At 36.0% G+C, this 27,915-nt stretch overlaps 2 protein-coding genes across 2 annotated transcripts; one reads left to right on the forward strand and one right to left on the reverse strand.

Annotated features, from left to right (window-relative positions):
• Positions 1-665: 665 nt before the first annotated feature.
• LOC133788250 (putative B3 domain-containing protein At5g58280) lies at positions 666-3,250 on the forward strand. The gene is made up of 8 exons (XM_062225658.1): positions 666-727; positions 807-921; positions 1,022-1,087; positions 1,181-1,279; positions 1,966-2,027; positions 2,099-2,258; positions 2,344-2,550; positions 2,637-3,250. The coding sequence occupies exons 2-8, from the start codon at positions 844-846 to the stop codon at positions 3,000-3,002; spliced, it is 1,038 nt and encodes a 345-aa protein (XP_062081642.1). The 5' UTR covers positions 666-727; positions 807-843; the 3' UTR covers positions 3,003-3,250.
• Positions 3,251-3,587: 337 nt separating this feature from the next.
• LOC133788251 (large ribosomal subunit protein uL16-like) lies at positions 3,588-5,636 on the reverse strand. Its single transcript, XM_062225659.1, has 4 exons — positions 5,483-5,636; positions 4,536-5,037; positions 4,070-4,151; positions 3,588-3,796 (listed from the first exon to the last, which is right to left on the reverse strand). The coding sequence occupies exons 1-4, from the start codon at positions 5,490-5,492 to the stop codon at positions 3,725-3,727; spliced, it is 666 nt and encodes a 221-aa protein (XP_062081643.1). The 5' UTR covers positions 5,493-5,636; the 3' UTR covers positions 3,588-3,724.
• Between the last annotated feature and the right edge of the window lie 22,279 nt (positions 5,637-27,915).

Raw genomic sequence — 27,915 nt, forward strand, 5'->3', positions numbered from 1 at the left:
CTAAGTAAAAATTCTCGCGTGTTAATATTTTACCTGTTTTTCTGTTTCTGTTTTAACATTCGTATCAATTGTGATAACAACACTGGAATCGGTCTAAACAACTTTATCAATATTAGACATTTAATTAGGTTATTTATCTAATCACTTGGTAAACATAAAATACAGAATTTCATTTTTGTACGTTTTAATTTACTTTACTGGTTTCACCGTCGAAGTCTTTATGGTCTTCGTCACCCTAATATTCCAAAGACTTTTATTCAGAATGTCTTATTCTAAAATCTTAAATTTACTGAAAATCATTATCTCGACAATAAATTTAATTAGTGTGTTCATGATATTATATGCAATATCATAATGGCCTTCATCTTATCTTGTATCAAGAGATGTTTTAGTTTCTAGAGATTACTCTTCTATTGGCGCCTTTCGTCACCACTTTTTTTAATTTCATTTAATTAATTTATTTATTTATTATTTTATTTTTATGGTAGTAGTTTCTATTGAGTACTTATGGAAAGAAAAAAAAAAGAAATCGAACATATGCTTCCCTAAAGAAAAATAAATAAATAAAAAAGAGAAAGAGCAACTAAACGACGTCGTTGATAATAGTTCCTTCCGACCCGACCCGTACATTAAGCAAGGAAAACTAAATAAAATATATGTTAAGAGAATAGAGAGGGGAGAGAATAGAATTTGAAATTCGAAAGGGGCGGTCTACTCGTTTCAGACGGTAAGTAGTAAGTAATAGTAAGCTAAAGAGAGGCTTAATCTTTAATCTATTTCTTTACTCCTATTTATGGTGGTTTTAGGTAAGATTTCATTTAGTTCAGAGTACAGTCGCTGATAATGACATCCAATGGCGACTCCAACACTTACGAAGAGGTTCGCAAGCAACGCCTTGAAGAAAACAAAAAGAGATTTGAGGTCACACTCCTTTTTTCGTTTATTTATTACAATAATCAAGTTGAAATTCATCAAATGAATGTAAATAATCCTCACTTTTTTTCTTTGGCGGTGGCTGAAGGATTTGGGAATTGCAAAGATCACGAAAAGTCTATCTGACCTTACAAATTCTGAGAAGAGGTCCCCGGTAAAGTTTTTGTTTTTAACTTTTCAATCTCTTTTTCAAAAAAAAAAAAAAAAAAGCGTTGATAATCTTAGTTATTGGTCTTTTATGGTGCAGCAACGACATCTTTCAAAACCCAGATCAAAGATTTCTAGCTCAGTGGAGCCAAGACGGTCCTCCCGCGCACGCAACCCAGTTCAGTCATATTGCGATGAAGTGAGTAATTTTATATTTCATTTCTGACCAGGAATCAATCACATTTAACATAAAACGATTCATACTTGAAAGAGATGAGAGTTCGTTAGATGCAAGTTATGTACTTTTCAATCTTTTATGATTCCATAGAAGTATCTGATCATTATGCATATTGTGATGAAAGTTGCTAAAAACGGGTCAGCAAGACCCTTTGGTAGAAAAGCAAGCACCTAGCCGCAGGAAAGTGCAATATATAAAACTATTTTGGCCTTTTGTCTAAGTAGTTGCTATAGTTGCTGTCAAAGCATTTTGTTAGCCAATGTGAGTTTTTTAGTGTAATTCTCTTTGTATTGGTGAGTGCTTGATCTCAAGGGAAAGGGTTGGAATGAAAGCTTTGGTGAAAAAGGTCTGAGAGAGTGTTATTGTACAAACAAATGTGTGAGAATGTAATCTTGTGCATACGTAGTGGATTGGACTAGAGGATTCCGGTTGTATTGATCAAACCAAGTAAACTGTGTGTTCTTATCTTTTGATTTGTGTATGGGCGTTCTTCATGTAACACGTGTTATTGGAGGGGTTTACCTCCTTCACACATCTTAAGCCTATAAATTTGATTTGGATTTATGTCTTCTGTCTTACGTACTGGTCCTAAAAAAATGAACTGTGTTCTTGAAGAAGAATTAAGAGCAATGTTACTGTCGTTACAGGTTTTTGTAGAGCTTCCATCTTCACGGAAGAGATCTAGATCAAATCCATCATCCTGGGCAAGGTGGGGTTGGATTTTGTTGTGTAAAAAATTTCTTTACATGATTCTGGTACTGAAACTGTAGAAACTTTTAGCTATCTTGCGAGGCCATTAGATGAAGTCGTAGTAGCTTCTTATGAAGAAAGAACTGCTGCTATTAAAGCTGCAGAGGAGCTAGAAAGGAGTTTGAAGTCTGAGAATCCAACGTTTGTCAAATCAATGGTTCGATCTCATGTTTATAGTTGTTTTTGGTTGGTAAGTTTGCGTGAATGAACTTTTGGTTGGTAGTTTGGTTTGCTAATCTACATACATGATAACTTTTATCTTTTTCCTATATCAGGGCCTTCCTTCTAAATTTTGTGAGTATCATCTTCCAAAATCGGTGTTGAATATGGAATTAGAGGATGAAGATGGAAGAGAATATGATGCCATCTACATTGGCAAAAGATCCGGCCTAAGTGGTGGTTGGAGAGCATTCGCTTTGGATCATAAGTTGAATGATGGCGATGCCTGTGTGTTTGAGTTGATTGAACCTACTAGATTTAAGGTATGATTATATATGTCACTAATTTGCAAGGAATGAACTAGACGAGAGTCATGTCTTGAGTTAATGAACTGAAATGATACTTGCAGATCTACATAGTTAGAGCATCCATGCATTCAGGTGAAGGTGGCACAACGATGGTCATTGACGAAGATAGTACCGAGGCCGAAGAGAAATCAACGGGAAAGATGAAGCATGGCTCGAAATCAAAAGTGACTAAGAAGCCGAAAAAATTAAAAGAGCTCCCAACAAAGTACATGATAGATGAAGTGGAACAGGGTGTAAGCCCAACTAAGACAAATGGGTTTGTTTCAAAGACAGTGAAGAAGGAAGGTGAATCAGAGAAAGCCGGTGAAACAAATGATGCTGGTTTGGGTCAGGAGAGCGCAAAATGTTCTTATAGGAGATCTAACAGGAAACTTACGCCTAAGTCTTCTCGTCATAGCTTAACTTAAAATAGCAGAAGCGACTAGAACCTCAAATCCAACATTAGGGTATTTTTTGCTTGGTAGGTGCCTGACCATCATCATATTTTTCCTAGGTAGTTTTTGCTTGGTTAGGGATTTGACTATCATATTTTCCCAAGCTGCCCAATTAACATTACATGTTAAAAACGAGCATGCAACAACAATGTAACATTACGTGTAGGTTTCTACACGGTCAACGTTTGCTTCGATTAATTTTATGATATGCCATTTTCTAATTGTTGATAAAAGCTAATTATTTAAATAAACATTATTTGTATTATTATTTGCTTGAGGAAGATTAACAACGTCAAACAACTAGCATACCAGGATATATAATACACGGTGAATGTTTGCTTCGATTAATTTTATGATAAGCAATTTTCTAATTGTTGATAAAAGCTAATTATTAAAATAAATATCATTTGTATTATTATTTGCTTGAGGAAGATTAACAACGTTAAACAACTAGCATACCCGGACATAATACTCGTGTTACGAAAAAAGTGCTAAAAGATGATGAAATTTTACCATCTCACCAAATAATAAATTTGCCAAAAACTAATGATAACAAAATTGTACGAAATACAAAATTTTCATTAGATGAAAAGCAGAATATATAATCCCAAACGAAAAGTACATAAACGGAAAACGGTATGCAAAGTTCAGACTAGATAAAAGAAAAGCTCGTCCAGACTAGATATTAGAAGAAATCAAGCAACAGCAGCATCTATGAATGCTCTTCCAGGTTGACGATTGGCCAAAGGTCCATGGCATCCGAGAAGCTGCAGAAGATATATAACTTCATTAGTAAAAAAAACTCTTGGTTGTATGTTGGGGCAAATAAAAGATTGGAACAACCTTTCATCAAATCATTACAACATTTTTTAATAGAAGAAATAAAACTACTATGGTAAAAAAAAAAAAAAACTCGTTGTATGTTGGGGCAAAAAAAGGATTGGAACAATCTTTCAAATTCATTTCAACATTTTTTATTATCATTGTATTTCTATTGTAAGGCCAAATCAATAAAAAGAATTATGCTAATAGAAACTAACCTTAGCATTGACACCATCAGGTTGAATCCGGTTCTCTGCCTTCAACTTGACATAATCACTGCGGCTAAACTTGGTGAATCCCCTGAGAATTAAGCAAGTGTGACATAAGTTATTTTTTAGATGTAAATGTATGCAACTCAGTCATAGAAGGGAACTCATCAAACTCCAATTATAAATAACCAAATCAATCAACTTGATTGATGACCACTTAATCCATTAGGATAAAGTCAAAAGGTGATGACACAAACAAGTCCTCCAGCAACTCCCAAGTACAAAAGTATAAAGTATGTACGTGTATGTTTATCTAATACTATATTCTTGATCAACACAATAGAATTTCCATTGATTGTATAACAAAATGAATTGAACTAAAGAAAGTGCTAAAAGCATATACCTCCAGTGTAACATTAGACAGCAAAATCTGTTAAAAAAACCAATGCAGAACAAAAAATCTAATGCAACATACCACTTCCTGCTGACAATGATCTTTTGACGACCAGGGAATTTGAACTTAGCACGGCGAAGAGCCTCCTGAGCATGTTGGCTGTTGTTGTCCTTGCAACGAACAGACAAAAGGACTTGGCCAATACTAACTCGGGCACAAACTCCCTGTGGCTTTCCAAAAGCACCCCTCATTCCAGTCTGAAGCCTATCAGCTCCAGCACATGAAAGCATCTTATTGATACGGAGGACATGGAAAGGGTGAACACGGACTCGTAGATGGAAAGCATCTTTCCCAGCGAACTTGGACATGTATTTGTTGCAAGCAATACGAGCTGCCTCAAGAGCTTCACTGGACACATTTTCCTTCTCCCATGAAACCAAGTGAACACAGAAGGGGAACTCGTCAACTCCTTTCTTCTTCATTCCAACATCATAAATCCTGATCTTGGGGTCAGGCACACCACGGCAAAACCGGGATTTTGGGTATGGCTTATTCTTGATCTGACGATAACATCTGGCTGGTCCTGGTGTGAGAAGAGTTACAGTTACAGCAAAGGAAAAAAAAAGTACAGAGCTCAAGAACAAAACTCAACTCATGTAATTTAAAATCTCAAACGATGCTTCTAATCAAACATAAATAAATCTTTGTGCTTTTTCTTAACAAAAATGTCAAAACGCTAGACCAAAAATCTTATAGCTATATCTCAACGAACATCGGTCTAGAATTACACAAGAGTGAAACCCTAAAATTTCACATTAGATCCATGCCCATTTGACCATAACTGCTAACTAGAAATAAATCTATCAATCTTATTGTAATTGTAATATACAGTATCAATACTGGGATCTTAAATCAATCAACAGATCAGTTCATATCTCCTCCATCGAAAACGAAGGTAAAAAAACACCATTTTCAAAATCAACAAAGCAGCTAACCATAAGCGAAAGGAGATAAACTTAAAAACTTACTCCTCCCCATGGCGAAATTCCTGTCTGAGTTCTGGTGGAAACCCTAATCTTAGAAATGAGGAGACTAGAAGAATGGCGTGCGGCTATTTATATATCAATATAGCCGACTCTAAAACCCTAACAAGTTCGACGGAGTTATACGTGTGAGCGTGCGTAAGCGGCATAGATTAATAATATATTGGGCCCCTCATTGAAAACAGCCCACCGACGTCCATGGACTTTTGAGCCCAAGACCTTGAACGTGCTCTAATAACTTCCCCGACCTGTCTCTTGTATCATAGGCCCATAAGTGATTTTTTTAGTGTTTTTTCTTAAATAAATATTTTTTTTCCTTTTTTGCGATTCTTAATTTAAAAAAAAAAAAAAATACATACTCAAAATTTTAAAAATACAATTTTTAAAATTTAATAATTACAAAAATACAATTTTAGGAAAACAATTTGAAAACAACTTACTGCATCATCCTAAAATAAACTAAAAAAACATGAAAGAAAACTATGAACTTGTTTGATATTATTTTCTGTTTTTTGTTTTAAAAAATGATAACAGAAAATAATTTTTGTAGATTTAAAATAATAATAGGTATTTTGTTAATGTTTTCTAAAAATAATTTTTTAGTTTGATTTTCTTAAAAAAATCTTAAATAAAAAGTTAATAAATAATTTACAAAGAGAAACTCTTTTAAAAGTTTATAATAAATAATGAGATAAAGTAGTGGGAAAAAGTGATGAAAAATAAAGAGAGAGAAAGTAATGAGAGAAATTTTGAAGAAAAAAAATTGAGAATAAAAAAATTGATGTAAGAAAATAAATGGGAGAGAAAATGGCGAGATAGAAACAATGAGAAGAGAGAAAATAATGAGATAATAAGTAATGAGAGAGAAAATAAGGAGAACAAAAGTAATGAGAGATAAATTAATGAGAGAGAAAGTGATATGAGATAATAATAATAATTAAAAATATTATGTGAGAAAAAAATTGACAAAAAAAATTTGAGAACAACTAAAAATATAGAGAGTGTTTGGCACCTTAATTAAAAAACTGTTTTTTTATTTTTAAAAGCTACAAACTGTTTTTTAAAAACAAGTGTAGGTGTTTGGTATTGTTTTCAGAAAACAATTTTTAAAAACAAAGTTACAAAAAATAGAAAATTTTGATAACAAAAAGTTGTTTTCTGTTGTTCTCAAATTTTCTTTCCTTACTTTCTCACTTCTTATTTTTCATAATTTTTCTTTTAAATTATTTTATCTCGTTATTTATTACAAAATTTTAAAATATTTTTCTCTTTGTAAATATATTTGTTAATTTTTTATTTAAGATTTAAAAAAATAAAACTAAAAAATTATTTTTATAAAACATTAACCAAATACCTCTTGTTTTTTTTTAAATTACTAAAATAGTTTTTTGTTATCATTTCTGATAACACAATTTTGAAAACAAAAAACAGAAAACAATACCAAATAGACCATTTTTTTTGTTTTCAACATTTTTCAGTTTTTTGTAATTTTGTTTTTAAAAATTATTTTCTAAAAAACAATATCAAACACTCTTACTTGTTTTCAGAAAATAGATTTTAGGTTTTAAAATCAGAAAATTAGTTTTTAGCTTTTAAAAACAAAAAACATTATTTTAGTTAACAAATCAAACACTCATAAATATATATAAATCTATAAATATATATATATCAAAACTATTAAATATCAACTCAAAAATAACTTGAAATTTTTTTTTTGACAAAACTTTAAAATTGTAATTTTTTAACGAAATTAAGTATTTTCTATAAAATTCTCATTTTTTTTAGAGTTAATACTATATTTATAAATAAACCTAAAGATAATTTTAGTTTCAGTCTAATCCCTCAATATGAAAGTGTCTCAAATTTGGTCTCTAATTGCAAGTGTCTCATTTTGATTGTCACGAGAGTTGTATATGTATTTACATCTTATGCCAAAGTCACGTTATAGTTTATAGTCGGCGACTTCTTTGGTTTTAAAATTCATTGTGATTTTTAAGTTGGCTATGTATATATAATAGAAAAAATTCCATAATACTCCTCATTATTAAAAATATCACAAATATATCTCAATTAAATATATTTACTGTTATATTATTAATATAATATGATATTTAGATTAAATTATGTGACAATGTGTGTCAATGACACACATATTGTAACATACAAAATGAGAGTTACATATTTTGATAATGTGAATATTCAAATATGTAGTATATTTGGAGTTACAAATTCAATGACAAACTTGTGACCCCCAATTATCACTTAATAATATGTAGATTTGATATTACACATTTTGATTTGAATTTATCAAAGTCATAAGAGATATGGTTGTTGGAGACATGATTTTAACACTCATAATATATTTTGAGGTTACAAAGTCATGTGAGAAGAACATAAAATCGTTTGGAAATGACAAAATTAAGTTTAGCTAAAATTGGACTTGTGGTCGCGGCCACAATTGTTCAAGCCGCGGCCTGGAGAACCGAGACTCGGTCAGGGATCATGGCAGCCAATTCCAACTTATTTTTTCCATTTTGAACGATTCTAACAACTCATGTAACTCCCAAGACTCATTTTTAATTTCATAAACATTCAATTCAACATTGGTAAAAGTTATGGGGATTGGTGGAATTTGAAATCCAAAGTGTGTCTCAAAACTCTATAAATATTATTGCTCACTTGTAAGACACTTTATTTTCTATCCACTAGAGCACTTGGCTAGAAATACACCAAAAGCCACAATGTTCGATTATTCCAGAGAGCTAATTCTATTTTGTGAGAATCCCTTAGTGATTGAGATAGGGGAAATAAGCTTTTGGACAAATGTTGTAAACCTTGTTCAAGTTGGCGATCCACAATGTTCTTCACATTGGTTGTGTGAGTGATAGAGTAATTTTGTAACGTACTACTAATCCACGACCATTACACTATGTAATTAAAATAGTGTTTAACTCGCTAAATGAGTCATTTGGACTTAAAATGTGTAATTGAAACTAATACAAGGTTAAGGTACTAAATTTTTTGGTCAAACAGTAATCATTTTACTAAAAAGGGTTTAAGTCTGATACATGGGATCCCAAAAGAGTTTAGAACTGTTACATATCCAAAATGAATACAAAGGTCGACCTAAGCAGCTAAATCATGGTCCAATCCTGGTTCTAACAGATATCCTTGGTCGTGGCGATCAAGCAGGCCACATATGTACACCCTGCCCCTGAAGTTCTCTAACTCATGGGTGGTCAGTTTTTCCTTCCCTTTACCTACACCACGTAGCACCCGTGAGCCAAGGCTCAGCAATAAAACATAAACATGCTCATAAGCAGTAAATCAACATATTACAGAATCATAATTAGCACGCCTAGTTGTAATAATCCTACTCGTGAATGCATTCAATCCAGATAAGTAACTATAGAGCCACATCGGGGCCCATTGCCCAATCCCCTGTATAACAATCCTTAGGGCTAGCCAAGCATACCTGACGCTTTATATTTCAGGCGGCCATAGGGTCGTTCAAGCGTATATCATGCTTCCGGGTATGCCTAACCTCATCGGCGTGCGTTCGGCACGCTATTGTCGCCCTCGACTTATAAGTCGGGCCTTTCAATCATATATATAACATATTAACACTCGACTGTTAAGCCAATCTTTTAATCAGATACAATAGATCAACCCTCGACTTATAAGCCGAGTTTTTCAATCAAATATAACACATATACATTCATCATTTAATACAGATATGCACAACCCAGTCAAACATGTTTAATAAACACATACTAAGCATGGTTATAACAATGTTTGATAATCGGGCCAAACCCTAAGCACAAACCGTATGCAGTTTTCTTACCTCAAGTCCTTAACGAGACACGTATAGCGACCCTGAGCGCGATCCTTTTCCCCCGAGCCTAACAGTATACCCTTGTCACAACCAAAACAAGGTACAACTATCAAGAAATGAATCTATAAAGGCTTCCAGACTGAGCTCTAGCCTCCGGGACCTTGAATTCTACTAAACCGGGTAGTAGAATCATTCCTGAACCCTTAAGTTTGGGTTCCCGCAACTTGAAATACAATCTGGTCACCTTCCTCCATTTGAGTTGCGGCGCATGCAGCGGCGCTCAACTAGGCAGAGAGCCCTGAGCTCAAAACCACTGGACACGCACCGTAACGCTAAGGCAGTTCGCGGCACCACTTGTGCCACTGAGTTCATGAGGGTCGCGGCGCCCCAAGAACAGAGTCGTGGCGCGACCCTGGGAACCCAGATTTCCAGCGATTTTAAGAATCACAAATCTATCCAAAACCGTCCCAAAAAGCGATTTTACCCAAAATCGACCATGGAAATGGTCTCAACAACTGAGAAATACAATAACCCACTCTACAAACTCAACAAAACCCAATTAAAACTCAGAATTCTAGAAAGTTTTAAAAACTAAAAATAAAAAAAAAACCAAAACTCTGAACTTAAACTCGAATGTACCTCTGCTAAGAACAATTCTCAGCTGTTTTTCCTAAGCTTACAAGCCTCCAATCCCAGCTACAACTTCAATTCTCATCAAGGATTGTGCTAGACTCGAAATTTCTCTTCAAAATCAAATGAACTTCACCAGAGAGAGAGAGAGAGAGAGAGAGAGAGAGAGAGAGAGAGAGAGAGAGAGAGAGAGAGAGAGAGAGAGAGAGAGAGAGAGAGAGAGAGAGAGTGTTGTTTTGTTTGTGTTTTAAAATCTGACTTGATAAACTCAGCTGATTAAGACAAACCCATGGTCCAAATGACCAAAATGCCCTCACTCACTTAATTCCCTCTCAAAGCCCCTCAAGGGCAAAGACATCATTTTGACTATCTAATTCCCGCTCTATACTCAAAATTCCCAGATAATAAGTATATATGATTTTTTTTTTTTACGTTTTATATATATATATGTATATTTATATATAAAAAAAATTCCCTTTTTTTTTTCTGAAAAAGAAAAGAAAGAAAGACGAAAAATATATATATAAATAACTAATTTTTTTTGTTTTGTTTTTTTAATAATATTCAAATTATCTAAAAATTAGTAAATAAAAAAAATACAACACACAAATAAAATAAAAAAATATTCATACCAACAAAAATACAAATAAAGTTACTAACATTTTGGTAAAAATTTCACTAAATCTTTGAAAACTGCCTCCCCGGCAACGGCGCCAAAATTTGTTTAACACCCAAATCGTGACAACCACTAAGTAGTAGTTGTAGTAAAATCAGGCGGTTGATCCACAATGAGGTAACATAAAACCAAAATATTAGTAGAAAATAACACAAAAAGTTAGTAACATGAAGTAAATAAAAATGTAAATGAAAAGAGATTTGAGATTTTGGTGTTGTCTTTTTGATGAAATGATAAAATGAGACAAGTGAAATAAAAGTAAGGTATAATCAAGAGTTTGAGAAAATATAAAGGTTTCAAGAATCATCCATATGCTTGTTTGGTTACTTAGTTACTTGATTTACAAAAATACACAAGTAAATAGTACACATCCCAACATTTACTTGGAAAATCTAACTTTAAAGTCCATATTCTTTTCTAACAAAAGTCTATTTGAGTTATAAAGTTTTTTACTTTATGAGCACAATGTTAATCTTATGAAAAAATTAAAAATGACAAAATACCCAAGGGCAATAATGCAATAGAAGATTGGACATAAAATTATATATCAATATTACTTTTACTAATTAGAAGCACATATAAAGAGCATGACTAATCCTATTACTATTAGCACAAGTAAATAAAGATAACAAAAATAAAGAAGAGGATGAAAGAACATAAACAACTCAAATGCATTATATTAAGAACATAGTAAATCAAAGTAGCAAAATAACATCACTAGCATATGGAATCACCCTTAACATTCCTAGGAAGATTAGACCATTATGCTCATGTTTCTCACAAAATTCTAAGAAGAAAATATGAGAAGAAAGTTAGTAGAAATTTTGCTATAGTTTATTTACTCTCAAAATTACATACTAAATGTGAAAGAAGAGTCCCTATTTATAGAATAAGAAAATGACTAAAAAGAAATTAAACAGCAAATGGGGTTTACAAAATAAATCTGAAATATTAATAATAAAATATGATTTTAAAAAATTAAATCTTATTATTAATATTGACCTAGCTATTTTGGTGAATGGTCATTTTGCCCTTTTTCTAAAACACAAAAAAAAAGTGAACTTTAAAACTCAAAATGGGAGGTCCAAGGCCCAAAGTGCACAAAAAAATGGGCTTGAAGGTGGCTGGTGGCAACTGTTACCATTGACCAATCGCAGCCAATCAGAGGAGGCCATGTGGATGGCTGAAGCTAAAGGAGAGCCCTGGTTTGACCGGGTCAACCCGGGCTGGCAGAAGGGAGGGCTGCGGACCCAGGCGCGACTAGGAGTTCGGGTCCGCGGGTCACATTGGGCTTTAGATGGAGGGCTCCAGGCGCTGGGCTTGGGGAGGACGCGGGCCTAGGCTGGAGGGTTTGGGCCTGCTCTTTTTGCTTCAAAAGTGTCACTTTTTACTTCTTTTTTTTTTTTTTTCAGTTTTAACTCAATTCTTCATATTCTTGCTTTTTATTAATATCAAAATGAAATTAATTCGTGAAAATTAAACACAAATTAAATTAGGATTAATATTTTCAATTATAAAATATATTACAATAACTCTATTAAAATATTAATTAAAACTTAATTTATTTTACAATTTAAAACTAATAATTTGGCATTTTTGAGCATTAATCAAATGCATACTTTGTTACTGACATATTTCACTGAACCAGATTATTAAATTCTTCTGCCTTTGCAGCCCTAACTGTATCATTATTGTTGGGATTAGTGCCCTTTAAAGCATATGTTTTTAACAATATTATTATGAAATAAATAATTGAAACGAATTCTTTCATATATTGTTTGTTTATTATTATTAGAATAATATTATATGAATATCAGAAAATTCTCAAATTCATTATTGTGACTACAATCTTGTATTGGTACGAGAGGATTAAGATTGTAGGGAACATATTTAAACAATTCGCAGTAAACAAAGTTATGTGAAATCTTTGGATTAAATATTGTAAGTACGGTTCACTAATATTATGAATACATGTAATCTAGATCCGAATTACTGATGTAGTAGGACATCTTAGTGGAGGTACTTTGTATAAAGTAGTTATACATAAACGGGACCCAATATGTTATTAATACTTATTAATACCGTTTACTTTATAAGTATTAATTAAACATGTCAATAAGATGATCATATATAAATTGGTCTTAATCCTGAAGTTATTATGAAATCCTGTTTATGTCAAATGAGTTCTTTGATTCACTCGTTATGGTTTGTCAGAATGATTAGGATCAAAACTTTTGTTTTGGGACTCATTGATGTAAATGGCTGGGGACATAATATACAAATATGGAATCTATACCTTTTCGAGAGGAATTGAATAATGGTTCTCTTAAGGGTTGGATTTTGGAACTGAAAGGTTATTGAGCTCAAATTCATAAATCAGTTTATGAATTAATCTTCACTAGTAAAGTTAATGGTACTTAAGGAAACAAGATATAATTAAAGAAATTAAACGGTGATTAATTCCTACTTTAATTATGAAACATTAATAGATGATTGAATTGTATGTATTGATTAAATTGATTGACATTTTTTTATATATTAAAAGTACTCAATAAATAAATATCTATAATTACAATAGTGCAATCTCATATTTTTAGTGCAATGATGTTGATATTAATAAATTAAGATTATTATATTAAAGAGTTTTAATTAATAATATAAATTTATTAGAACTTGAAATTATAGGTCCATAGGTCCCTGAGATGACTCTATCAACATTATTCAAGGTAAGGGTTGAAATTGGGAAAAATCAGGAAAATAACATATTTGGAAGAAATTTGTTATTTAGGGTCAAATATGTAATTAAGACAAATTAATTAATTATATTTTTCAAAAATTATTTTGGTATTTTCGAAAATAGCATTTAAATAATTAAGATAATTAATTTTGAATTAATTAGCTTTATTTATTTAAATAATGTGAAAAATATATTTTGATAATTCAAATTGGATTTGAATTTGAAATGATATTTATTATTTAATTAATTTGATAAATAAGTTATCAGATTTAGATATTTTTGAATAAATAAATTATTAAATAATAATTAAAAGAAAATAGTTGGAACACATCCCCGAAATCAGAGATGTGTTACACGCCAACTATAGTGCATACACTATAGTTGAAATGTAACAAGGTGCAAGAATGTGTCTTGGATATTTCTTTTATTTATTTAATTATTTATAATTTGAATTTTGAATTTCAAAAATTTAATTAATTCTTTTATAATTTTATCATATGGAAATAGTTATAAGACTTTTTGACAGAAATAAAATAGATTGTATTATTTTTCTCTATCCCTGATGTTGACTGTCTTTTTAGCCAACGACGTGAGAACGTCAAATACGACAAGCCTTCAAGAGAATGTAAAAACGACACAGACGGTTTAAACAAGAAAAGTAAATAACACTGGAGATTTTTATAGTGGTTCAGCCCCGATTGTCGGTAATAGCCTAATTCACTTAGAATTGTGATTTATAGATCTATACTCAAGATCAGATGGACTGAGCCAACTGAGTTTCTTCAATATAGATTGCAAAAATACAAGAATTCTCTCTCTAGAATACTCAGACCCAATTTTCTCTCTCTAGAATACACAATCCCAATTTTCTCTCTCTAGAAAGAAGCAGCTCAAGACCCCCTCTCTCATCCCATAAGCTCTCTATTTATAGGTCTGGGATCCTCAACTGATATCCCCTTATGATAGGGATATTTTATTATATTTACATTTAAACATTCAAAATTCGAAATGTAACAAACCCCCCATTTGTGGGAAGAATGAGAGATTCCCGCGTATGTTGTTGAAGCTGTCTCTGGGAATCTTGACTTAGTCTCCTCTAGCTAGTTGATCCACCTCCTACTGACCACTCATGCAAGTGTTGGTCGGACGTGCATGGTGGTAGGACATGTTTTTGTGGGTTGAACGTGCATGGTGGTAGGACATGCACTTTTCTCCTCTAACATGGCACTCTCCTCTAGCATGCCATGTTCCTCCTTGAACCAATCTCCTTGGCTTCTCCTTGGACCAAGGTGGTCCGAGGCAACCTCCTTGGCACCTCACCTTGGACAACATTGAGGCACCCTCCTCCATGACATCTCACCTTGGACAACATTGAGGCAACCTCCTCCATGACATCTCACCTTGGACAAGTTCAAGGCATTCTCCTTTAGCATCTCCCAAACATGTCCGATCGAACATTGTATAGGCTCTCCTTATCAAAATCTAAGTCTCCATCCTCTTGCATGAGACTCCTCCTCCTTAGCTACTTACCTTGGACACGTTCGAGCCAACACTTAGGAAACCTTGGGAGGCTTGCCTCCTACACACCCTTGGGGTCTCCTAAGACCACTTTCTCCTTGGGGTCTCCTAAGACCACTCCCTTGGGGTCTCCTAGGACCACATCCTCCTTGGGATCTCCTAGGACCACTCCCCTTAGCTCTCCTAGAAGGCATTCTCCTTAGCCTCCTAGGATGCATTCTCCAATTTTTGGGTATAACACCTGAAAACTGTTTCAGACCTAATATTCCAAGATCTCATGTGTTGAGAATATCTTGTGAATCAGAAAATTTTCCCTACCATCACTCTATGTGCCCACACATGTCTTGAGGTGTAGAGATACATCTTGGAAGATTTTGGTCTGAGTATTTTGAAGAATTGTTTTGGATTGGATATTCGTTGGAGATACAATAAGATAGCAATGATTCTTGATAGTTCTTCAACTGATAAATCCTCATATTTTTATTTCTCAATGATTAATGTTTTGCATGTTAATGGATCCGATTATTTAAAGTTTGTTTAAATAAGTTTTTTTGAAATCTCTTGGCCAACACCCTGTGCTTTCTGCTGCGCACATGGTAAATCAGTTGCCAACAATTGGTGCCAGAGCAGTCATTAATCTCTGCATGAATTAATTACTTTGTGGGTATAATATGCATTCTTATATTATCATAATATGTGATGAATAGATGGATGTTTATTTTGGTGAATGTATGTTCTTAAGAGTTGTTAATTATATGGTGTTTTGGGTTTATGAATTGTTCTTATTTTTTTAGATCTACAAAATTGTAAGTCATATAGGGCATAGGATTTTTTTAATTTAATTATCTGCAATAGCATGATTAATTGCAAAAAGTGTAATCCTGAGCCCCGAGCCCAGGCTCCTTGCGAACAAGGCCCGCTACCCCTGCCTGTAACGCCTTACTACCCTAGAGTCGTTACCATGTGATTTTAAAATGTGCCATTAGCTTGCTAGTCGAGGTTTTAGTCCAAACGTGTGATTAAATTAAATTGAAGACTCAATTAGTGAAACTCTATCAGAAAAGGTTTGGACATTCATTAAATTATAAAAGTGTTACATTGGGATCGCAAAACATTGTTTTAAAATATATTTAAAACTCAAAAGTTAGTGTACAGTCGACCTAAGTGGCCAGGTAGGCCAAACAACTCAATCAAACGTTTATAGCACGTTCCTCAAAACTACCCCCAGCCGTGGCGGCCAGGTAGGCCAAACATGTACACGCCGCTCCATGCCCTCCAACTCATGCTTGATCGGCCTTTGCCTTGACCTTACCTGCACCATAGAGCACCCGTGAGCCAAGGCCCAACAAGAAATCCTCACATACATAGCATATAACAATCCATTCTAGTAAATTCATAACTTAAACAGAAACAACAGTCTATACACATAGCGGCCTATGTCGATCAAGGTGCTTTACCAGGCACCAGGTTCACGGTCTTCACCGAACGGGTGTGTACACCACCCTAAATGGCCATGACACAGTTGTTGGGAAAACTTATACATGATCTTAATTATTTTCATGTAAATCGTATATTAAACATATTAATATAAGAAAACCTAGAACATATTTCTAAAATTGAATTCATACAAAGATAATGATAAGAACACTTACATTATTGTGTAGCGGAATGATTGAGTCCTTCCTTCAGTTTCTCTAACCCTTGTATCCTTTCTGTCGAGGGTATCACTAAGAAACTGATCCGTTCTTCAATTTTCTTCACAGCCTTCCAAAGTATCCTTAGAATCACCTAGACTAGAGCAGGCAATTCTCAACACATGAGATAGATACAAAGAGAAGAAGAATAGAAGAGAAAATTGAGGCTTAGAAAATGACTTATGTTGTAAAGAGATTCTAAAATACTAGAATATGAAAAATAGATTTTCAGATCGTCTTTTGATCATCTATTTTCAACTATCACTTAACATTCATTTTATAGGCTCAATTAGGTTACTTATTTAATTAAAAAATTAATAAAATAATAGCTAATTATCAGCCTTAGGTTGAAATTCCCATGGGCCATAGGCCCATGAAATTTTCCTTTTAATTATAAGCCTATTGGACTTAAAATCAAGGTTTGTATTATTTTCTCTTGATTTAATTTAATTAAATAATTATTTAAATCCTTTATCAAATTATTTATTTATAATTTGAACCTTGATTTAAACTTATTTATTAATATAGACATTAATTTGTCTTAATTAATAAATCTACCCTAAAATATCTTTTCTTCTCTAAATTGTATAACTCTGTGAAACTATCCAAAATTGACCTGGTCAACTTTGATAATTCTAATTGATAATTAAATCAATTAATTGAGACTATCTAGATGATTTTATCCAAGGTATAGTGGGGACCACGGGCCTATGAAATCAAGCTCCAATAAGTTTTCATAAATTTAACAAATAAATTTACTAACTTATTAATTCCTCGCGACTCCACTAAAGACTTAGAATTGCACTCTTGAATTCATAGAACACTCCATAACACGTTATTAATCATCCATTGTTACAACCATAATTGTCATTTAATCCTATATAGATGGTATATAATGAGATGAGACTAAAATATCATTTTACCCCTCATTGTATTTTATCCTTACAACACTTAGTTCCTTGTAAATGATATTTCAGTAAACTAATATTAATTACTGAAATGAGATCTCTATCATTTAGCACCTTGAACCAAACTAAAAGGAAACCATCGTTTCACTTCTTCATCAGAAGCTATAGATGTTCATATCTATGACTAACACTCCCACTCAATTATACTACCGAGTTCCTAAGATGTAAGTATGGGCTAGTCTGTAGGGTAAGCTGGTAATGAACAAGTTAAAGAACTCAAATAATACAATTAATTAGAATACTAACAACTCAGGATTTAGATTGAATTGAACTATGGTTAACTATATGATATGACTAGAATAAATAATAATTGTATGTTTACTTATCCTTTCTACTGTCAATGTCGGTCCATTCCGGTATAACAAATACATTCAATCTTTATCTACTTTGTGAATGTTCTGGAAAGAACATAACACTGCAATGTGTAAGTAGATCATATCGTAGATTGGCAAGTCAGTGTAAATCCTGTGCATTAAATAATCTTATGACAACTTATTTTGAACATACAATCATATTTATATTCCATTGTGGTTACGTCACTATTAATACAATTAGCTATATGCTCGGGATTTAACAGAAGTTTATATTAAACAAATAATCATGAAAATAAAACATGTGAGCAAAGTGATTGACCAAGTCAAAAAAATGATTTTTATTATTTTAAAGATAATAAAATGAGATTACAAGGAAATTGGGTTTTAATTAGGGCATAAAACCCCCAACAAACTCCCACTTGCACTAATTGAAACTAATGCCTTAATTCCACTAATCCCATTTCCTTGATATGCTTATCAAATGTAGCTTTTGGTAATGTCTTTGTAAACGGATCTGCAAGATTGTCTTCAGTTCCGATCTTCATAACCTTCACATCTCCCCTGGCCACATATTCTCGAATAATGTGATACTTCCTTTCTATATGCTTACTCCTCTCGTGACTTCGAGGTTCTTTCAAGTTGGTTATGGCTCATGTATTGTCACAAAATAACACAAGCGGTTTATCCATTTCTAGAATAACACCAAGATCCGAATGGAGCTTCTTTAGCCAGACTATTTCCTTAGCTGCTTCTGATGGGGCTATGTACTCAGCCTCCATGGTGGAATCGAAGATTGCAGACTGCTTTACGCTTCTACATATCACAGCTCCACCCCCAAGAGTAAACACCATTCCATAAGTAGATTTCTTCATCGACATCACTATAAATATGATTATCTATATGCTCGGGATTTAATAGAAGTTTATATTAAATAAATAATCAATGAAAATAAAACATGTGAGAAAAGTGATTGACTAAGTCAAAAAATGATTTCTATTCTTTTATGATAATAAAATGAGATTACAAAGAAATTAAGTTTTAATTAGGTCATAAAACCCCATCAATAGCGGCCTGCATTCAGCATGCTTGTTGCCATTCCTGGCCTTTGCCGATCCCGGCCTTCGCCGATTAGTTATATACACACAAATATGGCATAAAGACTATAAACATTCATACATAACACTTAAACACAGATAATAAGGCCATGCCCTGCTCTACGGGCACAAACAGTTTTCTTACCTGAGTCCCGAGCTGACCGTATAGTGTGATCCCGAGCACGATCCCCTAAACCCAAGCCTTAGCGGTAAAATGCGAGCTATTAATTGCGACTTTGAACTGCTCCCTGCTTCAATCCCAGCCTCAAATCCTCAATTCCCAACCCAAAATCCAAAGCTTTTCCTTCGAAATTTCCCAAAACTTCTAAGCCACCAAGAGAGAGAGAGAGTGCCGAAGAGAGAGAGAGACCCATTGTTTTTTTTTTTATTGATTCTAGACTCCTAAGGTACTATGTCTATCCCTTTGCACCACAATGACCAAATTGCCCCTAAATTAACTCTTTGCCTTTTAATACCACCAAGGGCAAATTTTTTATTCACGTCATTCCCGCTAATTCCTCGAGTATTCCTATACATCCTCAATTAATCCTGGCATACCCAAATAATCACTAAACAACTACCCGTTACTCGGTAACCCCGAACACGTACTACGTTCCCAAAAGACCCCTAGGCTCACCCCGAGCCGGGTATTTGACCCCGTTGTGACTACTCTGCTAATCTGCTCACTAGGATTGCCTCGAACCACACATCTCGAATATATCCCCAAAATACTGTGGTCTCGGTCATATCACAAACATAGCACACATATATATATACCCTCAATGGGTCAAAAATTACAATTATGCCCTTATTAACACGAACGAGCCCACATGCATATTTAATTCACCTAAACATGCATATCTAATCATATAATATTATAATTCGAGTACTCAAATACTGATACACGCATATATCACAATTAATCACATAATGATACGATGAGTAATGATATGTGCACCCAAAATATGCATCCAAACATTACACATAGTGACGTGTCACTGCTTTTTAAAACAGTGGGTCCCAATTTTAATAAATGTGATTGGCTAGGCTAAACTGCCATATCACTGTGTGTAATGTTTAGGTGTATATTTTGGGTGCAGATATCATTACTCTAATACGATTAAGTCATTTATTGCCCTCCTGGCACACTAATCAAGGCACTAAGCCTATTAACAGATTTATGGCGTTACAACTATCCCCTCCTTATAGAAATTTTGTCCTCGAACTTTACCTAAATAGTTCGGGATACCGATCCCGCATATCGACTCAAGCTCCCAAGTTGCCTCTTCTACCTTGTTGTTTCTCCACAACACTTTCACTAAGATAATGTTCTTGTTCCGTAAGACTTTGTCCTTCCGGTCTTGGATCTGAACCGGCTTCTCCTCGTAAGATAAATCCTGATCCAATTCCAGGTGTTCATAACTCAACACATGTGTAGGATCTGATACATAATTCAGGAGCATAGACACATGAAATACATTGTGGACCCCTAATAAGGCTAGAAGCATCGTTATTATGTAAGCCACCTCTCCAACCCGTTTCAGAATCTCAAAGGGGCCAACAAACCTAAGACTTAACTTGCCTTTCACTCCAAATTGTTTCACTCCTCTCAAAGGAGAAACTCTGATAAACACATGATCACCGACCTGAAACTCTACACTTCTACATTTCAAGTCTGAGTAACTCTTCTGTCTACCTTGGGAGGCGAGCATCTGAGCTCTAATCTTCTCAATTGCCTCATTAGTCCTCTGAACAACCTCAGGACCTAAGTACTTTCTCTCACCCGTCTCATCACAATGAATGGGCGATCTACACTTCCTCCCATACAACATTTTATACGAAGCCACTTTGATAGTCGCCTGATAGTTGTTACTATAGGAAAAGTCAATCAAAGGGAGATACTTACTCCAAGATCCCCCAAAGTCTAGCACACAAGCCCGTAACATATCCTCCAGTATTTAAATCATCCTCCCAGACTATCCATCCATTTGAGGATGATAGGCGGTACTGAACCGCAACTGCGTGCCCATAGCCTTCTGAGGGCTTTCCCAAAACTTAGAGGTGAAGTTAGGGTCCCTGTCGGACACTATTGACCTCAGAGCCTTATGGAGTCGCAGAATCTCCTTTACATACAACTCAGCATACTACTCCACCATCTAAGTTGTTCTAACAAGAAAAAAGTGGGCTGATTTGGTGTACCTATCCACAATCACCCACACAGAATCATGTTGCCCCACTGTCCTCGGTAATCCAACCACGAAGTCCATGGTGATATTGTAATGCCCTAAAATCCCTAATGAGGTTTAATGGTCGGAATAGTAGGCCGGGAGGGCCATAATTGATTAATTATGCCATTAAATGATTATATGCATAGTTATGTGAATTATATTATTATATGATGATAAATGCATGCATGTGGGTCCACTTTTCGTTAAAAGGGCATTTTGGTAATTTGGCCCATTGAGGACATATTTGTATGTTTTCATGCATGTTGATGAATTATTATGAGGCCACATTAGAGTGTGGATTTGTTCGAGCTATTCGGTATAAGACGATCTTTGAATACAAGTTAGCGGGTTGGTCATAACGGGGTTAATTTTGGGGCAAGAGGTAATTTGGTGATTAGAACATTACTGGGAATTAAAGGGTAATGGGATATGATTTATTAGCATTTGAGAATATTGGGGATAACAGGAATTGGAGAGCGTTAATTATAATTAACGAGATAGGCGGGAAATGATGATTTTGCCCTTGGGGGCTGTTAAGGAAATAAATATGACCTAGGGCCATTTTGGTCTTTTGACCTTAAGATATATCAGCCATAGGAAGTTGTAGGAAGCTTAAGCAAAAACAGAGCAACTGGTTTCTTCTCCCGTTCATCTTCTCCTTCTCCTTTCCTTTGAATTTTTGAAGCTCCAATTGTGGATTCAAGCTAGGGAATCAAGCCTTGAGGGTTTAGGATTGTGTTCAGTCATTGAAGAGGGTTTAATCTTGAGCTTGAGGTAAGATTCAGCCATGCAATTTCTGGTTTTTACTATGTTTTGAAGTTAGTTTTGAGCTAGAACTTTTGATTATAGAATTGAGTAATTAGTGTGGGTTTTAGTGGTTCAAAGCTTGGTTTTGTTGTTGGAATGTTGATTGTGTTGTGGTAATGTTTGTTTTGGTTTTGGAGATGTTTGAGTAAGTTTTTGGAAGGATTAAAAGAGGAAAAGCGAGGTTTTGATGGGACAAAACAGGGGTTTTTGGCTGATGGGCAGGTAGGGCCTCAGTGCTTGGGAGGCATGCCGCGGCATAGGGTGCAGGAGCTTGAGGTTGGCGCCTCTGTTTGGGAGGCGGGCCGCGACATGGTGGATGTAGGGTCGCGACTCTTAAGAGCATTTTTGACCAGAAATGTGTTTTTGTCATGGGAACTCAAACCTTAAGCCTCAGGATCATTCCTACTACCCGGTTTAGTAGGATTCGACGTCCCGGAGGATAGGTCTTGGTTCAGGAACCTTTTATTATTCATTTAATTGATGGAATCCCATATTTGGTTATGACTAGGTAACCTCTAAGGGACTAAAAGACTAATCATTCTCAAGGGTCGTTCTTTTACTATTTCTCGCTTGAACCAGAGGTAAGAAAAATGTACCCCATATGTGACATGCATGGTTATTCATGAGGCATGTTGAGTGTTTAAATGTGGACATTGATTGCATATCAAATGCTTAGCAAATCTTGCTTACTTGTGAATGGCACTGACTTATTAGTCAAAATCAGCAATGGTGTCAGTATTAACTGTGAAGCTGTGACTTACTAGTCAAGTTCGATAGTAGTACTGAGCACTGGTCATATGGTATTGGCTTAAGAGTCAAGAACGGTTTTAGCCTGTTTAACGCAAGCCGAAAAGATTAGATCTAATCGACATAAGCATTGAATGACTCGTCATGAGCATTAATGCTTGACCGACCTCGAGTTCGATGAAAACTTAAAGTGCTTGTCTAGTCTAATGGCTAGTCACTTAGAGCTAGGGCCAGAAGGCCCAGGTGACTGCATCATCACATGGCTAAGGGTGCAGAACCTACATTAGTGACTCCATGGTCACTCATTTGGTTTACATTAGTGACTCACTCATTATTCACTCATCTGGTTTAAGCTAGTGACTCCATGGTCACTCATTTGCTAAGGGTGCGGAACCCACATTAGTGACTTACACATCAGTCACTCATCTGTTTAGGGCTATAAGCTCTGGATGATTATCATAATCATCATCTGAAATTATATACATGTAGTAATGAGTTTTCTTGCTGAGCCTTAGCTCACGGGTGCTATGTGGTGCATGTAAAGGGAAAGAAAAGCCCACCCAGCCTTGAGTGGAGAGCTTAGGTGGCGATGTGTACATATGCGGTCGCTTGACCACCACGACCAAGGAGTTTCTTAGAGGAACTAGGGGTTAACCCTATTTTTGCCACTTAGGTCGGCGGGTTGTAATTTTACATTGTAATGACCATTTTGAGTTGTAAATAACTTGTAAACGCTTTTATGGGACCATGAACAGTTTTATGTTTTGAATAAAATACATCATTTCCTTTTTGTTCGAGTTTGTCACCTTAGCCTGTTAATAACACCTAAATGCATGTTTATAACCAAATGACTCGACTAGCGAGTTAAGCACGATTCTAAGCTCACAGTAAGTGTCTTGGAGTAACCAAGGCGTTATAACTTGGTATCAGAGCGTGCCAGGGTTTAGGGTTCCTGTAGACTGGCTGGGCATGTACACTCATCACTGAAGTCAAGCTCGACTCATGGTATGGTAACTATTTATGTAGTTATATATTTAACTGCTTAAATATAGTATAAATGCTTTACCTGTCTACATGAAGTATATTGATAAGGCTGGGCCTTGACTACTTCATCATAAGCAAGAATGTGGTTATTAGCACTGATATTGCTAGAACATGCTTACTAGTATTGTTCATTGTGAATTATCAATTGATACATGTTATATGCTAAATACTATGATCATGTATCCATCTGTATATTTGTATAATTATGGAATGTGGGTGATTATTTGCTTGTTCTTGGACCGTGAGGCAGTAAGAGGTTTAGTTACCACTGCCTAACTGGCCGTATTAACTATTGCAGCAAGGTTTAAGTTGTAAGAATGATTCCAAGACAGACAGATTCATCAGCTGGCCAGGATGATCAAGGCTAGAATAATAGGCAGGGTCAAGAGAATGACCAGAGTCAGATTCCACAGCCAACTCCTGATAACTGGCAGCAGTTGTTCAATGACTTGCAGGCCAGAGTTTTGAGGCAGGAAGAAGAAATCCGCCTCTTGAGACAACAACAGGTCCCTGCAGGAACCAGTGTACCTGAGGCACCACCTGTATCGGTGCCAGCAGTTGAGCAGCTGCCTGAGGTTGGAAATAAATGGGAGCCTCTTTATGAAAGGTTCAGGAAATAGCAACCTCAAGTATTTGAGGGCAGTGCAGATCCTGCTAAAGCTGAGCAATGGATGAGTATGATTACCACCATCCTTGACTTCATAAGGGTGTCTGGTAATGAGAGGGTGGCATGTGCCACTTATATGTTTCGAAAAGATGCCCGAATTTGGTGGGAGGTTATATCCCAGACTAGAAACATCAATGCTCTGAGTTGGGAAGAGTTTCAGACTCTGTTCAATGAGAAGTATTACAATGATGCCATCAAGGCTGCTAAAGCTGGAGAATTTATCATATTACTTCAGGGAAGTTTATCGGTGACTGAGTATGCCCTGAAGTTTGATAGATTTGCAAAGTATACCATGGAGCTGGTGCCCACTGATGGGACCAGAAGGGAGAGGTTTCTCCAGGGGCTACAACTCAGATTGGCCCGGGATGTTCGTATCACCACTGTGGCAGGGGTTACTACTTATGCACAGGTGGTGGAGAAGGCGCTCACAACTGAGAGCGCAGAGAACAAGATCTGGCAGGACAATGCAGCCAGAAGAGATTTGAGGAGGACAAGTCCTCCATTTGTGGGTTTAGGAAGGGGTGGAGGCCCCAGTGATCAGAAGAGGAAGGTTCTTGATACCTTCCCAGCTTTAGCCCCTGACAGGCGACCCCGTGGTATTTAAATTGGTCGTTAGGGGGACAGTGAGGCCTGGAAGACTTATCCTAAGTGCCCTAGGTGCAAGAGGCATCATTTGGGAGAGTGTAGGGAAATGGCCTGCTTCTTATGTGGGGCAATGGGTCATTTCAAGAAAGATTGCCCTAAAGCAAGAAAGGAAGAACCCAAAAAAGTGGATAGCTCGGCCCCAACTCAAGCGTTCGCATTGACACAAGCAGAAGCTGAGGCTTCACCCTCAGTAGTTACAGGTCAGATTCTTAGTGCTGGAACCCCTTATACTGTTTTAAGTGCTACACATTCTTTTGTTGTTTGTAGAATTATTGATAGACTGTGTAGACCCTCTGATTATTACGCTGTGGGGTTCAAGACCTTATTACCCACTGGGGAGTTAGTGGTATCCAAGAGATGGGTCAGATCTTTGCCAGTGACAGTGGAGGGCAGAAAGTTGTTAGTAGATTTGATAGAGTTAGTTATGACTGACTTTGACATGATTCTGGGTATGGACTGGTTAGTGAAGTATGGAGCAACCATTGATTGCAGAAGGAAGATGGTCACCTTTGAGCCTAAAGGTGAGGATCCTCTTATGTTTGTTGGTACTCTGCATGGACCTCGCATACCTATGATTTCTATTTTGAGGGCTAGAGATCTATTGCAAGGAGGTTGCATTGGATTCTTAGCCAGTGTGGTTGACACCACTCAGGTCATGCCACTGAGACTAGATTAGTTTGTGAATTCCTGGATGTGTTTCCAGAAGATTTACCAGGGTTGCCACCGCACAGAGAGATTGAGTTTGTGATAGAACTGGCACCAGGGATGGAGCCAGTGTCTAGAGCACCTTACAGAATGGCCACAGTTGAGTTAAAAGAATTGAAAGTACAGTTGCAAGAGCTGTTGGATTTGGGTTTTATCAGACCTAGTTTCTCACCTTGGGGTGCACCAGTTTTGTTTGTAAAGAAGAAGGATGGTTCTTTGAGGATGTGCATTGATTACAGAGAACTGAATAAGTTGACCATTAAGAACAAGTATCCTCTGCCAAGGATAGATGATTTGTTTGATTAATTGCAAGGTGAAAGGGTATTCTCAAAGATAGACCTTCGTTCTAGTTATCATCAATTGAGGGTCAAGGAGAGAGACATACCGAAGACTGCTTTTCGCACTAGATATGGGCATTATGATTTCTTAGTCATGTCTTTTGGATTGACTAATGCCCCAGCTACTTTTATGGATTTGATGAACAGAGTGTTCAAGGATTATCTGGACCAGTTTGTGATCGTCTTCATCGATGATATCCTGGTTTATTCTCAATCAGAGTCGGATCATGAGCTACATCTGAGGTTGGTGCTACAGAGACTAAGGGAGCACAGATTGTTTGCAAAGTTCAAGAAATGTGAGTTCTAGTTATCTCAAGTATCTTTCCTTGGGCACATTGTCAGTAAGGAGGGGATTAAGGTAGATCCAGCCAAGATTGAGGCGATTAGAGATTGGCCAAGGCCAAAGAATGCTTCAGATATAAGAAGTTTCCTTAGATTGGCAAGTTATTACAGATGTTTCGTGGAAGGGTTCTCAAAGATTGTTACTTCATTGACTGAGCTAACACGCAAGAATCAGAAGTTTGTATGGTCAGACAGGTGTGAGAACAGCTTCCAGGAACTAAAGTAGAGGTTGATTTCAGCTCCGATTTTGAGTCTCCCAACAGATCAGGAGAAGTTTGTGATTTACTGTGATGACTCACATCAGGGTTTGGGCTGTGTTCTGATGCAGTCAGGCAAGGTGATCGCTTATGCCTCACATTAGCTGAAGGAGTATGAACAGAGATATCCCACTCATGATTTGGAGTTGGCGGCTGTGGTCTTTGCTTTGAAGGTATGAAGGCATTACCTTTATGGGGAGAAGTGTGAGATTTATACTGACCACAAGAGCCTAAAGTAATTCTTCACACAGAAAGACTTGAGTATGAGACAAATGCATTGGCTAGAGTTAGTAAAAGATTATGATTGTGAGATTCTGTATCATCTAGGAAAAGCCAACGTGGTAGCTGATGCTTTAAGCCGAAAGGGTCTGGGACAAATTTATAGTGCGAGGCTGATAGCCAGAGAATTAGCAGATGATATGACCAGAGCTGGTATAGAGTTGCTGGTGGGCCAGTTGGCCAATATTACGCTACAGTCTACACTGTTGGAGAGGATCAAGGAAGGTCAGTTGGGTGATCCACAGTTGATCAAGATCAGAGAGGATGTTTTGGCTGGAGTATCCAGAGATTATACAGTGTCTGAGATGGGCTTGCTAAGATACAAGGGTCGGATATGTGTTCCGTTAGACATTGCTTTGAGACGAGAGATTCTGGATGAATCTTATACTACACCTTACTCTTTTCATCCAGACACCACAAAGATGTATCAGGATGTGAGATCGTTGTATTGGTGGTCGGGGATGAAGAGGGATGTAGTAGAATATGTGGCTAAGTTCTTGACATGTCAACAGGTCAAGGCTGAGCATCAGAGGCCAGCAGGATTATTGCAGCCTCTAGATATCCCATAGTGGAAATGGGAGGACATCATGATGGATTTCGTGGTGGGGTTACCCAGGACTGTTGGTCAACATGATTCAGTATGAGTTATTGTGGATCGCTACACCAAGTTAGCTCACTTCTTACCAGTGAGGACTACATATACTGTTGATTAGTACGCAGATCTCTATGTGAGAGAGATCATGCGCCTCCATGGAGCACCGAGGTCAATCGTGTCAGATCGGGACCCCACATTCACTTCCAAGTTCTGGGGAAGTTTACAGAAAGCCATGGGAACACAATTGAAGTTCAGTACTACTTATCATCCTCAGACAAATGGACAATCTGAGAGGACA

This window comes from Humulus lupulus, chromosome 7 (genome assembly GCF_963169125.1).
Source record: "Humulus lupulus chromosome 7, drHumLupu1.1, whole genome shotgun sequence".
In the NCBI taxonomy this organism is placed as follows: Eukaryota; Viridiplantae; Streptophyta; class Magnoliopsida; order Rosales; family Cannabaceae; genus Humulus; species Humulus lupulus.